The sequence below is a fragment of the Pteropus vampyrus genome, unplaced genomic scaffold (genome assembly GCF_000151845.1).
Source record: "Pteropus vampyrus isolate Shadow unplaced genomic scaffold, Pvam_2.0 Scaffold217, whole genome shotgun sequence".
In the NCBI taxonomy this organism is placed as follows: domain Eukaryota; kingdom Metazoa; phylum Chordata; class Mammalia; order Chiroptera; family Pteropodidae; genus Pteropus; species Pteropus vampyrus.
The window spans coordinates 162,888-177,077 of NW_011888998.1; the positions used below are offsets into that span (position 1 = coordinate 162,888).

The 14,190-nt window shown below is 44.0% G+C and overlaps 1 protein-coding gene across 5 annotated transcripts in view; it reads right to left on the reverse strand.

The window, feature by feature from the left end:
• SRGAP2 (SLIT-ROBO Rho GTPase activating protein 2) overlaps positions 1-14,190 on the reverse strand; it is a 230,723-nt gene that overhangs the window by 25,701 nt on the left and 190,832 nt on the right. For all 5 annotated transcript variants that reach the window (XM_023538273.1, XM_011372959.2, XM_011372958.2 and 2 more), the window contains exons 14-17: positions 9,796-9,856; positions 4,148-4,225; positions 3,090-3,224; positions 1,221-1,326 (exon numbers count right to left, since the gene is read on the reverse strand). In XM_023538273.1, coding sequence (XP_023394041.1) covers positions 1,221-1,326; positions 3,090-3,224; positions 4,148-4,225; positions 9,796-9,856 — 380 coding nt within the window. The remainder of the gene's footprint in view (positions 1-1,220; positions 1,327-3,089; positions 3,225-4,147; positions 4,226-9,795; positions 9,857-14,190) is intronic.

A 14,190-nucleotide genomic window follows, 5' to 3' on the forward strand; every position in this document is an offset into this window, starting at 1 on the left:
ATGGGCTTACCTGGCCCTCAGGTTGCCCATGTATAATTTCTGATCTAGGTGGTTGAGAGGATGCTGCAGTGAAAGCAACATGAAAAGACAGGCAGCCTAAGAGGAGAAGCAGCACATACCCTTGGTTGCCTTTGCTGGCACATGCGGCCCTAGTGCCCGCCCTGGGCAAGAACACATTGCTTGGATGGAATGCTCTGCCCAAGCCCAAGGCCTGCTCAGATTTCTCTTCTAGCTACACCGTCTCCCTGGGTGATCAGATAGATGCCACCATGGAGTAATGACTCCATGATGACACCTCCACTCTAGGTTTCTCCCACGAGCGTCAAATTCTTACGTTTGCCTGCCTACTTAGAATCGCCCCCTTGGAAGTCTAACATGTACTTCAATTTAACATGCCCACATTGGCACCTTGTCTTGATTCCTTCCTCCACATCCGGTCCTCCCTGACTCCATAAATGGCATCACTACTTCTCTGTTGCTCATGCTAAAAATTTAGAATTCCTCTCTTGCCTCGTATTCTACACCCTACCTATCAGGAAGTCCTGTCAATGCCATGTTCAGAATAGATCTCAAACCGGAGCCCTCCTTGCCACCCTGCATCATCGCCTGTCAAATCTAAGCCACCACCAATCCAGACAAGCCCCTGCGATAACCTCTGAAGGGTCTCCCTGCTTCCCTTCAAGATTCTCCCTCTTATATTAACTTCTCCACAAAGTAGTTGGCAGGTTTTTAAAAAACATAGATCAGATCACAGTGCTCCTGCTTAAAACCTTCTGATAGCTTCTCAAATCCCAACCCATCATAACCATGACTGTCGGGGCTTTCCTGGTGGCTCCCTCCTTCAGCTTCCTTAGGCTGCTGCTCATGCATCGCCTCCTCGGAGAGGCCTTCCTAGCCACCCCTCTGCAGGGGTGCTCCCTTTCGCTCCTGCCCCATTCAGGCCCTGCACTCGATCCCTTAACTTACTCTTTATTTTTCTTCTAAGCACCTACTGCTTGCTACTTGCCATACCTGTTATTGTCTGTCTCTTACACCCCTCCCCTCAAATATGAGCTAAATGATATCATGGCTTTCGTCTCTTATTTCACAATGTATTCATACAGCCTACATCTGTGTTCAGCACATAATAGGTGATGAGTTGACATAGGCCCGTATCTAAACTTCCAGGGGCCAAAGCCAACAACGCCTGATCCAGTGTGCTCACTGGAACGTCTACTCACTGGTTGAGGAAGGCAAAGAGGTATCTCATGATAATCAGAGTGGTTTTGGGCTGGACCAGGAGGACTTTCCGGATGTGCAGAGCTCTCTCCTGCAGGTTGTCCATTGCTGAAAGAAGAAAGCTATGCATTATCCTCTACTATGACTGAGGTCCCAGGAAGTAATGGTAAAAAGGCCCTTACTAGCAGCAGGTGCAACGCAGAGCGTGGCCAGGTCAAGTCCACACACACAGCACTGGTGAACTACGTCAGGCATTTCATCCTTGTGGCTCCTTGGGGTGGGGCACGTGCCAGGCTCCACTTACCCATGCAGGACTTAAGCTATGTGCTTCTCAGGCACAGAAGGGGTTGCTGATGTCCCCCAAGCATCTACCACCCTCTTACTAAGACAACCAGACAAGGAACTGTCCATAAACCTGCTATGACTGCTCAACACCCAGCCTTACAGGACCTACGTGTGGAGAGGGAGAGAGGCTGGGCAGGTCCTGTCTTGCCCGCTCTACACGTCTATCGCCTCATCCTCTGCACAAGTCTGGCTTATCTTCCCCTCTCCCTTGCAGTACAGATAAGGAGAACGTGCTGGAGACAATGACTGTCCCTGTGTAAGTGGTGATGTGATGTCTGGGAGAAGATCAGAGAAGTTTCCTGACTCCTGTGCTATGAACAGATTAATTACAGGTATTGCCCTAGGCTGGTGGCCTCCATCATGGCCAGTGTGCCACATAGATATTATGAGTGACTTTATGTAAAAAAGAAATGGGAAGCAGTATATGACGAGCACATCTCAAGGGGAGAATTGGGCAGCCAAGGTATTTCACACTGCGTCAGTAGCCCCAGTCCACTTGAGATCTTCTACATAGGCCGAGTCTTAGAAAAAGACACGAAGACGTGAGGGATGCATATATTTAATTACCCACAGAACTCATTCCCACAAATAATAGGTCAACAAATAAAATAAGAGAGCTTCCTGAATGCTCAGGGCCTTTCTCTCTCAGAGTAAGAGAGAGAGACAGTGCTCAGAGCATATACTGAGTCAGATTGGAAACTTGGGGGCCATGAAGATCTTCGTCAATCTGGGAAGAAGGATCTTTTCTCCATTTCAAAGGTACTGCTTTCTCTACCCTCTGGAGCCAGCATTCCAATGGAGTCTGTTTCTAGGATGACCTGGTATTAATCCAAGTCCCCATGGATTGTTTTCCATGGAGAATAAATGAGAGGATGTTCCAGTATAATGATTTAAAGTAAATGATCAGGAGTAGCTTTTTAAGTCCCAAATTTTGAAGTAAGAGGCAGAGAACCTCTAAAGGGGATGGAAACTCTCTCTCTCCCTGAGAAAATATCATATTGCTACTTTTAAATGTGCAGAGTGCTTTTATTCCTAGAGCGCATATTAACACATCTAGCAGGTAAGCCATGCCATGTTTAAAGCAACTTGCAGGAAATATTTACAATGCCTATGCTTTCTCCTCTTGTATCATGAAAAGCACAAGCACTGATGTATAAGCTTACAGTAACTGAAAAGGACTACGTCTTGTACATAAATATAAATGTATTTTTTAAAAAATATAAATGTATTTTACTGAAGAATGATAAAGCCCAGCAAAGCAAAGGCATTTAAGGAGAAACAGAGAGAAAAAAGCCAGGCATTCTGACTTGTGATCCTAGATGCTTACTGAAATGTTCTTCTTCCTCCCCAACCCGGGGATGAAGGAATGAGGGTGAGGAGGAGAAAATTCACTCAAGAAAAAGAAAAAAGGAAAACATTACCTAAAAGCTTCTGAGAAAAAAAAATAACAACCCGGTGGAAATTCTTATCTGTCGCTACAAGATGCTCTGGCCCAGGAGCCGGTCCGAGGCCAGGAATGTACTTACTGACGCAGGCCATCAGGTCATGGAAGATGTCCTTGGGGAAGAGAGGGTGTTCCAGCCCCCGGAAGTAAAGCTTCAGGACGCCAGCTATGGAATCCATGTCATGGTCGTTCTGGTCCCCAGCCAGGGGGTCCTCCCCTGAGGACAAGCATCCCCCCAAAAAGGAAAGAGAGGGTGAGAGAGGTAAAACATGTAGGATGAAGCAGAGGCGGTGGGGAAGGAGTGACCTATTCAAGTCCTCCTCTCAGTCCATCAGCTCTCTGCCCAGCATGGTGGCCATGAAGAGGGCGGACCATGGACTAGATGAAGCAAAGGCTGTTTAGGCTCAGGGGCCCCAGGGCCAGGGGAGGGCACAGAGTCCATTAGCATAAATTCGCTTGTGCCAGACTAGCTCAGGGACGTTTCCTATGGGCTGGGGATAGGACAACGGGCTCTCTCATAAGAATCATGAAACCAGGCTGGGACTGAACTCCTAGGGGAGAAAAATGAGGCCAGAGAGGCCAGCCCCTCTGCCTAGCTCCCACTCATCCTGGCCTGCAACAAAGGACACCTACTTACAGGAGAACAATCATGCTGGAGTTCCCCATGGAAAATTTCATATCAGATGTAATTAGATTTAATGATAGGACCAACCTCAAATTGAAACTATATATATCCATTACAGCGACGGAAATTGCCAAAGCTTGCCCATTACCTTAATAGCCCACAAGATAATAAATGGGCTACGATGAACAGGCACATTAGCCTTGATATTAACTGCCACCAAGGGTTCCGGATGAAGCCATAAACCACCCAGATACCACGGTTAACTTCTTGGGTTTCAGCACATCACCCACAGGAGAGAGGCAGGATGGGTGGGGCTGAGGAGGAAGCAGCTGGGATGGGTGTTGGCATTCCCCCCGCATCTAGGGGGAAATGTCTATAAGAGAGCAGGTGCCGGGCTGAAGAGAAAGGCAAACTGGCTTCATAACCTCTTGGTACCTCTCAGGGGAGAAAGGGTGGAGCCAATATCACAGGGGAATGGCAGACATTCGGTCTTATCTTCCAGGCTGTTTCCTCACCTCTCTCAAAGGCGTTTTTTATGTCATTCACTTCCACCTGGGATCCTGACACCCGAAAAATTCCTTCATGCTGTAGTCCTAGGAAGTCAGGGAAAAGTGATCAAGGAGAAGAAAAGGCAAATTCACAACCACAGCTCCAAGCTTAGATGAATGTCTATCACTGTCAGCCAGTGTGTATCTAAGTTGCCTTTCTGTCTTCAGGCCAAAGGAGAAATCAGGTGCAAGGATGTTCGAAAAGTCACTGGAATGGATGTGAAGCATTACCGTAAAGTACGCACCAAGTCAGAGACTTAAGGAAAGAAATGTCTATACCCAGCTCCATTTCTGACTCCTAGGGAGGCCACAGGCGAGTTCCTTCCCCAGCCTTTGCCTCCCTGTTCCCATTTGCAAAGTGGGGAAGTGACCCCTGGTACCTTCTTATTACCCGGGATCAGGAACGGGAGCCATGGGCAGGGCAGGCAAGTCATTAGATACCATCAGAAGAATTTCATAAGGTCTGAGATTATCAATATTGCTTTAGCTGTTCTGACACTGTTCAGCTGTTCTAGGGCACAATGCTTTGATTACTTATGAAAAAGAGAGGACATGAAAAGTTAAGTGATAAGTCGATGGACAGAATCGCCAGGCACCGTGCTACATTGGTTCTTGACTACAACTTTAAAGACAAGGATGCATGAATATAATACTATGATAATGTGCATGAAAACTAGGTCTTCTTAGGTTTGTTAGAGTAGAAATAATCATAAAAAATAATGCCTATGTGGTGACTGCTGCTAAGCAATGGTTTCATATAAATAAATCAAGTGCTCCTCACAATAGCCATGTAAGGTGGGAGTACCAGCAAGCCCATTTTCTAGGTGAGGGGACTGATGAGTGATGACCAGGCTTTGGTTGCCTAGGTGATAAGAACTAGAGACAGGACACAAACTCAGGCCTTCTAGCTGCAACTGTGTGCTCATTCCTGAACACTAGGCTTGTGGGGCCTATTAGAGTGAATGTGCAGGGAGGGTGGGAACCCATTTATTAGTCTGAACATCAATATGCTTCTAGAGAGAACCACACACGCAACTGCAGAATTGGTAAGGGATCCAGAAAGCATGTCATTAGTACCGAGCCTTCAGCACATCAGGCTTGCCCAGCCTTTCTCAGGAGCCCTGTGTCTGAATCTTGGGCATTTTGTCAAAGTCTCTCTCTTATGGCATGATCCCTTGAAAATTCTGCCATCAGAGAAATCTCAAACAAATTTCTTTTTAGGAAAACAAAATAGAATAATGCTACATTTGCCCACTGTTGTAGGGCTACCCTCTCGGTGAGGGTGACAGTATTCCATCAGCCAAACCTTTGAAGGTAAACCACACAGGCCAGGGCTGAACTCCTGAATCCAACTGAAACAATATTAAAAGGTAAGCAGAGGGATTTAATTACCTGGCTTGTAATAGGACTTGAGTTGTCTGCTCCTTTAAGGGAATCTCCAGAATATTCTTCACAGAATAGCAACCATGTTAAAACCCCATTAGTACCAATGTCCTATTACCATATTAATTACCAATGGGATGTAACAGCCATATAATATTGTTTAAACACAGACTATAAACAGCAAGTGTTCTCACAGTCACATACCCAGAGAGTTGACAAAGCCACAGTAGATTATAAGAAAATGTCATCTCAGGGACCAGGATACTCAGCGTGTTATAGCTGATGAAGCCAATGACTTGCTAAGAGAGGATCACCTTGGTGCTTTTTGGTAGGTTAGACCATCAAGGAAAAGCTGCTTTGGACCATGGGCCCAGGACAGGAAGAAATCCGAGGGGAGCTTATTGGAAATTGGGCAGCAGGACTGAGACACGATGACAGCTCCTTTCCGTCTGGCTTCTGTTTCCCCTTGAGAACCTAGGCTTTAGAAGGAATGCTCCGCGTTCTCGCTTAACGGACGGAATCTTTAGTGTCTAATGTAATGATTCTGAAAGCAGCAACATTAATAAATGGTCGGTTTCCAGAAAGTAAAGGGGAAAAGCAGTTGGCAGGTAAGGCCTCACATAACCAGCCTGACACATCTACGACCATTTTCATTTTTTCTTAGTGTGTACTAACGTAAAAATATAAAACCAATCTGTTATTTGGAAATGGCATAAAACCTTCCGTTTTGGGCTGGATCCAGCCGTTGTCAGAGTTGCTCTCCCAGAGGATTCTTGACATGATCGCTACAACACTACTTCCTGCTCACACTGAAAATAGTGGGGGGTTTCCGCCCTGACTCCGTCGTTCCTCACATCCCTTCTTCTTTAAGTCTTCCTGGAGCGCCCTGACCCACCATTTTCAGATGAGCCTCAGCTTTCTCATCTATAGAATGCGGACTATAAGATCTACCTCCTAGGGGACAGAAAAATAGCAAGAGCATGCAAATTCCAAGAATTAGTGGGCTGCAGACACTTTGAGACTGACCAAAGTTATGAACCCTATCCTCATCAAATGTACAAACACAAAAATTTTAACCATAATTTTTAGGGAGTTTAGGAATACCTTGAATCTCTATTGGGGGAAAAAGTTCAATTTCGCTGAGCAAATTTTTTTTCAACAGGTATTATGCACTGTTTTTTTTCTTTAAATAAACAATACGTTTATCTATTTGTTCAATCCTAGAATGCACATAAAATGGCTTCAAAATTGCTAGCCCATAACTTCATGATATAAACAACGGCCAGCTACTGTATAGCTCTTTTCGTCTTTAGACTTACAGTGTATAATCAAAATACCGTTTTCCAAAGTTACCTCGTTATTTTCTTCATCATCTCCTCAGAGCGCTTCTGCTGTTTATTTGTAATAGAGTTAGGTTTATTTGTTACTGTCTGTATTCCATTTGGGGTTTTAATACCATCTTTGTTTTATTCACCTGTTTATCTTTCGAGTATGAGGAAAACTAATGCAGTTTTAAAAGTCGAATTTACACAAAAAAGGAACACTCAGAGAAATGTCACTCCCTATTTCCCATTCCCCCATTCTTTTACTCTTTTTACCATCTGTGTAGATGGCCAATCGAATATTAGTTTCTGGATTTCTTCTTGCAGAAGTGAGAAGACACACGTATATTCTTATACCCGCTTCTTGTTTACATGAAAGGTAGCATGCTTTAGATACTCTTTAGCACTTTGCTTATTTTCACTTGATAATATATCCTGGCAATCTCTCCATGTCATTTCCTGGGGATTTTCCTCATTCTTTTTTTGTAGCTGCATAGTATTCCACGGTGTGGATATACCACAGTTTATTCAAGCACTTTTCTATGTAAAGGCATTTAAGTTGTTTCTAATATTTTGCAATTGCAAATGATGTTGCAACAAGTAACCTTGTTCATTTGTATTTTTGTTAGGGGTGTATCTTCAGGGGAAACCCCTACAAGGATTGCTGGATCAGAAGATAAGTACATGTGCGGTTTTGCTAGATATTGCCAAATTCCCCTCCAAAAGGGCTGCACTGATTTCCATTGCTGTCAGCAATATGTGTGCATACCTGTTTCCCAGAGCCACACCACAAAAACGTGCTAAGTTTTTTGTCTCCTCATGCACTGTGCCTGTACAGGGGCAGGAACAGGAACATTCAAAACACAATATCCAAACTCATGCACTTCTCAGCTCCTCCACAGCTCACATCCTGGGCCAGGCCGCAGTCATGTCTTCCCTGGGCTACTGCAGTAGCCTCCTGTTTCCTCCTACGGTTGCATCCTATTACGGTCACCCGGCACTCCTTTAAAAAGATCACTCCCTCCTTGAAATTTTTCAATAGCTTTCTCAACTCACTCAGAATAAAATCTAAACCCCTACCTTAGCCAACGGAGCCCTAAGAGTCTGGCCACTCTCCTCCCCACTCACTCTGCTCCAGCCACACTGGCCTCCTGTGTGCCGGTCCCTGCATATTCCAAGGATCTTTGCATTTGATGCTCCCTGTCCCCAAAGCACTCTTCCCTAGATACCCACGTGGCTCACTCTCTCACTTCCTTCAGGACTCTGCTCAAATGTCACTTTAGGTGATGTAAGGCCTTTACCTAGGGCAGTGTCCCTCCTCTACTCTCCATCTCCTTACCTTGCTTTACTTTTCTTCATGACTCACCCATACCTGGCATATTGTATATTAATTTGCTTATTTATCGACTGCACCTGTGATCATCTATTTATGTGTCCTTCAGTAGAATGCAAAGTTCATGAAGACAGGAACTTTTTCTTGGTACACGATGAGCAATCAGTGTATATATTTGTTGAATAAGTGAATGGATGTCATAATGGAGGAAAGAATAGGAGTTCAGACTATCTTTTTCCTATTGTCCTTGAATTGCAAGTAATTCTCCCCTGAACTTAAGTTTGGACTTATCTTTACCAACTGCTTGACCATTAATCATCATTATCTTGTGAAATTTCTTAAACTGCTATTCCGAATTACTATAGCTTATCTCTTTTAAACGTTTCACTTGCTCATTTATTTTCTCTGAACTGCATCATAAAACCAGGTAAAGACAGCAACAGTGTTATTATCCTTGTTTTTATTTTCCTATTTGGCAATGCATGCTGCCCAGCATTGATCAAGGGCTTGATAAATATTTGTTGACTGTTCAATAGTAATATAAAATGCTGTTACTTCAAGTGAATGGAGATACAATGAAAAAACCGTAGGTGATTAGAATGAGATAAGTCATAGGCATGCTAAAATAATTACTATTCCAAAAAATAAACCCAAGCAACATCCAAGTTTATTGAGAGAGAGGTAGGAGAGGAAGAGAGACAGAATGGCTATCCTGAATTGAGACCAGAAATCATCTCCACACCTCCTTAGTTCCGAGAAGGTCATTCTGTCCCTTTTTCTATAAATAGAAAGGACAGCAGCTAAAAACAATTTCTGATGCCTAGTTCCTAGAAATCTTCATGGTGTTAGCTTAGATATCTGTGCTCTCTAAATAATAATACACTTGGAAGATCGATTTGCTGGCAATTCATCTCTACCCCTAAATTCTGTCCAAGAAGCCTAGGAGCTAGTAAGGAAGGAATGGAGTTTCTGAGACTCAGCTTGTCCAAGCAGATGACAGCATGATTTGACTTAGGTTGAGAAGGAGCCAGTCCTCATTGACTCTCAAATGTTGGCTACAATTTTTAAGACCACATACTAACTGAGCTCTTGGCGATGTTGCAGCCAGTGAGACCAAACGAGAATAAAAACTGAATGTTAGGAATCAATGCAACATTACAAAAAGAGTTGTTTTCAAATTAGTTTGATACAGAAAGCCAATGTGATGTAATGGCCAAGGCTGTGCACTGGGAGATACTGACACGTGCAAAGACGGTGAGTAATGGCGAAACTACCGTCACACATCATACCAGCTGTACTTATTCACATAACAGCTGTAATTTAAAACTCACTCTTTAGAGTCAAAAGGAAGTGTGGTAAGTGGCTGAGGCATTTTGGGTCAAAACATATAATGTCTTTCTCTCAATGTCTAGGTGTGGCCATTCTGAGGTAGCAAACGTTATGTGAACAAATAAGATTTTATTTCTTTTCTGAGAATGTCAGGATGGGAAGTCAATCTCTATGCTTACTGTACAAAGAATTCCTGGAAGTTCTTCCCGACTTTGCACAAATACGGGCAAGGTTAAAATCTCGCTTACCATGTCTGCTGATAAATCGGATACAGCTTTCTACAACCAGAGGAATTGCCTGGCTGGAATCCTGAAAAGCCAAAGAGAAAAACAACATTAGAATCTAAGCAGGGGTAGCCCATGGTCGGAAAAAAATGGGCCAAAGTGTGCAGAACTTGTCTAAGCTGGATCAGTGGCTGGTCCACAGAGAAGCACCCGACCTGTACTCCAATTTCCAGAGCACAAACACAACCATCTCCTTGGAACACAACCCATTGATGCCTTAAGTCCAGCATGTCCTGCATGAAACTGATCATCTTTTATCCCACACAAATTCCCTACCCCCAGCCATCTATCCAATCAATCAATCAATCTATATATTCTGTCAAGTTTGCCTCCTAGATATCTCTCAAATCCATTTACTTCTCTCCATCACTACTGCCACCAACCCAGTCCAATCCATCAATATCTCAATTCCCACCCTTGTTGTTCTCCAATGTTCTTCCTTTATATGGCAGTTAGGTGGTCTTTAAAGGTACACATCCAATCGTTTACTTTCTAGGCTAAACTCTTTCAAAGACTCGTTACTTTCTTTACACAGCCTTGCATGTTAGGATCCTGCTTAGGCCTCAAGTTTCACCTCCTCCTCTTCCCCCAGTCTCTCTATTTAAGCCACACTGGCCTTCTTTCTGTCCCTGAGATAAGTCCTATGGCTTTGCATGAGCTGTTCCTGTGGCTGGACTGCTCCCCTCACCCTGGGTCCCTATCCCTTAGAGTCTTGGTGCAACTACCACACTTCTTCAAGGGTGTTTTTTCAGACTCCCCAGATGATATCAAGGCCCTGCCTACAAGGTCTCAGCACCTTGAACTTGACCCTCACATGCTGATTGTGACTTAATTGTGTGGGTATGACTATTTGTTTGCATTTATCACCACTATATTCAAGTTCCACAAGGCAGATCCTATGTCAACTCTTGGGTGTCCTGTGCTGGCCATATTAGGTGCTCAATTAATATCATTCGAGGGTAGAAGAATGAACCAATAAGAGCATCAGAATGGGAGTCTGTTTGGCATAAAAGATAAGAAAGAAAAAACTCAACTCTTGAAAATAGTAAAGACTAACTGATACTAAGTAAAGAAAGAGGCCTCCCAGATGTCAGTCTTTGCTTTGTCATTTTGCCATGGAACCCTGCTATGTATGTAACTTCTTTGGGCCTCAATATGGTATCTCCACCCTGGGGAAGGGATTGGTGGTGAGGAGAGTAATATTTCCTATTGGCACATGAATATTAGTGCTTACCATTTACAGAGGAAATGACAGACGTGTTGGGCCATGTACTAAGTGCTTTAGATGGACTGGTCCTGGTAACAACCCCATGGGGTGCACATTGCAATTATCCTCATTTGACAAATGAGGAAATACAGGCTTAGCAAGGTGAAACAGCTGCTTATGGTGATAAAGCAGGGGAGTGGCGGAGCCAGGATTCAAACCTGGGCAGTCTCCCTCTGAGACTGAATATCTCACTACCACCCATACTGCATCCTAGAAGCTTGGCAAACATTGCCAGTACGCTTAACAAATATTGCTAATGTCCAGGAAGGTTTTACAATGCAGCCAAATACACAGTGATTCAGCTATGGGGAAGAAAGGGATCAGGCAGAGGGCCCTAAACCTAGTTCGAATGGGCTATAGATGGTTTGAACAGAGACTGTACTCTCAAATGAGTCCTGTGGCTTCTGCCCATTTCACAGGTTGACCTGTGCCCCTCCCCTGGCTCCAAATTTCCAACCGTAGCCATGGGGTTTGGGCACTTCAGGGAAGGAGTTAGGCCTCATGAAAAAGTCAGGCTGAGACTCTAGCTCCCCAGCTTACTGAGAACCCAGAGTGCTGCCAAGAGGAGTACTGTGTGGGCCAAGGTGGAGCTGCAACCAGGAAGGTCTCAGCGACCAAATGCTCAGCTTCACGACCCCCGGACTCATCTGCTTCCTTCGGTTTTCCAGCTACAGAAGCAAGTGTCTGCTCTCTCGTTGCTATCACTGACTTCTTCTAGTCAGCCCAGGGTGACCTTAGAGGAAGAATCCTCATCAGCTCTTCCATAGTGAAGAAACTGAATTCCACTATTGAAAAAGAACCCCCAAATCCCATTTTCTGTTTATGTTTATGTCTTTTTGTTTACATCTTTTTATGTTTACAAATGTTATACTTCTTTATTTACAAATAGCAGTAGCAGTGGTAATGAAGATAGTGATATGAGGGTTTGTAAAGTTTTTCTAGTCCTGGATTTACAAATAAGGACCCAGAGGGAGGGAGGCTGGCACACTCACAGGCTGCTGGCTTTAACAAGCTATGCGAGTGCAAAATTCTGCCTAGACTTGCAGGAAATGGAATAGCTATGGCAGTTAAGTGGAAGCATGAAGAGTTGCAGAAAGCAAGGATCAAGGATGTTAACCTGCGTGTCCACGGTTAAAAGTAGTATGTAAAAGTAGCCCAGAGGGATAATATATGGCAGACAAGAGTGGGTCAGAGACAACCCGTCCCATTGTGGAAGAGCATTCTCCTAGTCCACACTGCTCCAAAGGGGCCTAAGACAGAGTCCGGTTGGAGCAAACACTAGACAAAGTCATGAAGGCTCCAGACCCTCCCCAAGGGCCTCCAAGACCCTCATTTCACCATGGAGTTTGCATACAGCTGACTGAGCAGTGTCTCTGAGCTCTTATTAAGCATCTGTCTCTCCCTTTCTTCCTTCTCTCCTTCCTTCCTCTAACATTAGAATCCATGTCTGTTTAATTGTTTACAATATTTTTGATAATTTAATCCCAGGGTTGGAAGGGGTCTTTAAGGGCAATTGGGCCAAATCTCCATTCAGTCAGATCTTAATCTTAACCAAAAGTGGAGAGAAAAAAGAAGCAGGCATAACTAGAAACGATAGTAAAGCAGAAGTTCAGTGATTTGCAGGCAAAAACAAATAGACAGTTAATGTCTAAAAATACCATTGTTTGGCATGCTTTCTCATGAGTGACAGAGTTAGAATTTTTGCCAAGTACTGATCTCTATTATATTTGTTAGATTTCCATTTTCACTAAGGTAAGATTTGGGGCTTTGGGGGCTGTGAAGAATGGAGGATCCTCATTAAGAGGAATAGAGAAGTTAGGGGAGGTGCTAAGAAAGTAAAAATGTAGTGGGGAAGGTCAGGAGACTGATGCAGAGGCCAGGAGGTGCCGTCTCAACTCTCAAGCAGCAATGTCCAGCTATCAGTTAGGAGTTACATCTAAGACTAAGACTGACAGCATCATAGAACACGTGGATATCAAGGAAAGGAGAAAAAGATTCATCTAAAGAAACAAAAGTGACCAGGGAAAGAATATGGAGAGAAGCCATAAGAGGGCCAAGCCTTGGGGAGATGCTTGAATTTAGAGGACTAGAGAAAGACGGGCCAGCAAAGAAGATGCAGAGGTAACAGGAAAGAGGAAATGCTGGGCTGAAGGGGGCAGGGAAAGTCTGGAAACAGCAACTGAGGCATCTCTTTTTGAAAGAAAAATCTGGAATAGTTTGAATCTAGTCTTAGCTGGGGTCAAAAATGACTAAAAGCCACTAGGGACCCTCAAAAACAAAGGCTACCAGATTCTTCCTCTTGTTTGACCGATTTGCCATAAACAAACAAATATTTATTTTCTAGTTATTTATATGACTCACCTTCCAAATTACTGTTTACCCTCCTGATTATCTTAGAAAAACGCTTTACTAATCCACCATTAGAGTTGAGCTGCTGGAGAGAAACTGGGGCAGCAGAATGAAAACAAAGTCTCAGGGTTTTTGGTGTAACCTGGAACTCTTATGCAAAACTAGCACTAGGCAAATACGCTGGACCTGCAATTGCTTAGGCACAACAGAATGCAATCCAGACGGGCGCTGCTCCCCTCTGATGGTGGGTCCAGCCAGCGGTGCAGACCACCTGCCGAACAGTGGTCTCGGCACTCCTGCAGCCACAGAGCAGGCTGTGAAGCCCCTGGACGAGTGCTCCATCTGTGAGTAGGAGGCCCAGTTTCAGTCCAGGAACTGAACAGGACAAACTGCAAGTCCAATCCTGTTCTGAGTGTTGGAGGGGAAAAAAGGCTTGCTTTCTCTTTAAGAGAGCCACCTATTAATTGTAAATGCACTGTTATCCCTGGAGTAACTCCATTCCTCTCTAGTTTTAAACGAAACTATGGGAGAAAGAAGAAGAAAGAAATTAGAAGAACAAGAGGAAAGAGAGTTGCAAGGTAATTTTTATAATTTAAAAATTTTTATAATTTAAAATGTGTAATTGGATCTGATGGTGTTCTCATTAAAATGAGATCCAAAGTAGAAAAGAGAAAAAAAAAATAGTGACGGCGAAGTTAAGACAAGCGAGGGCTATGTCATCCAAGTCCCCCAGCTGGACTGCC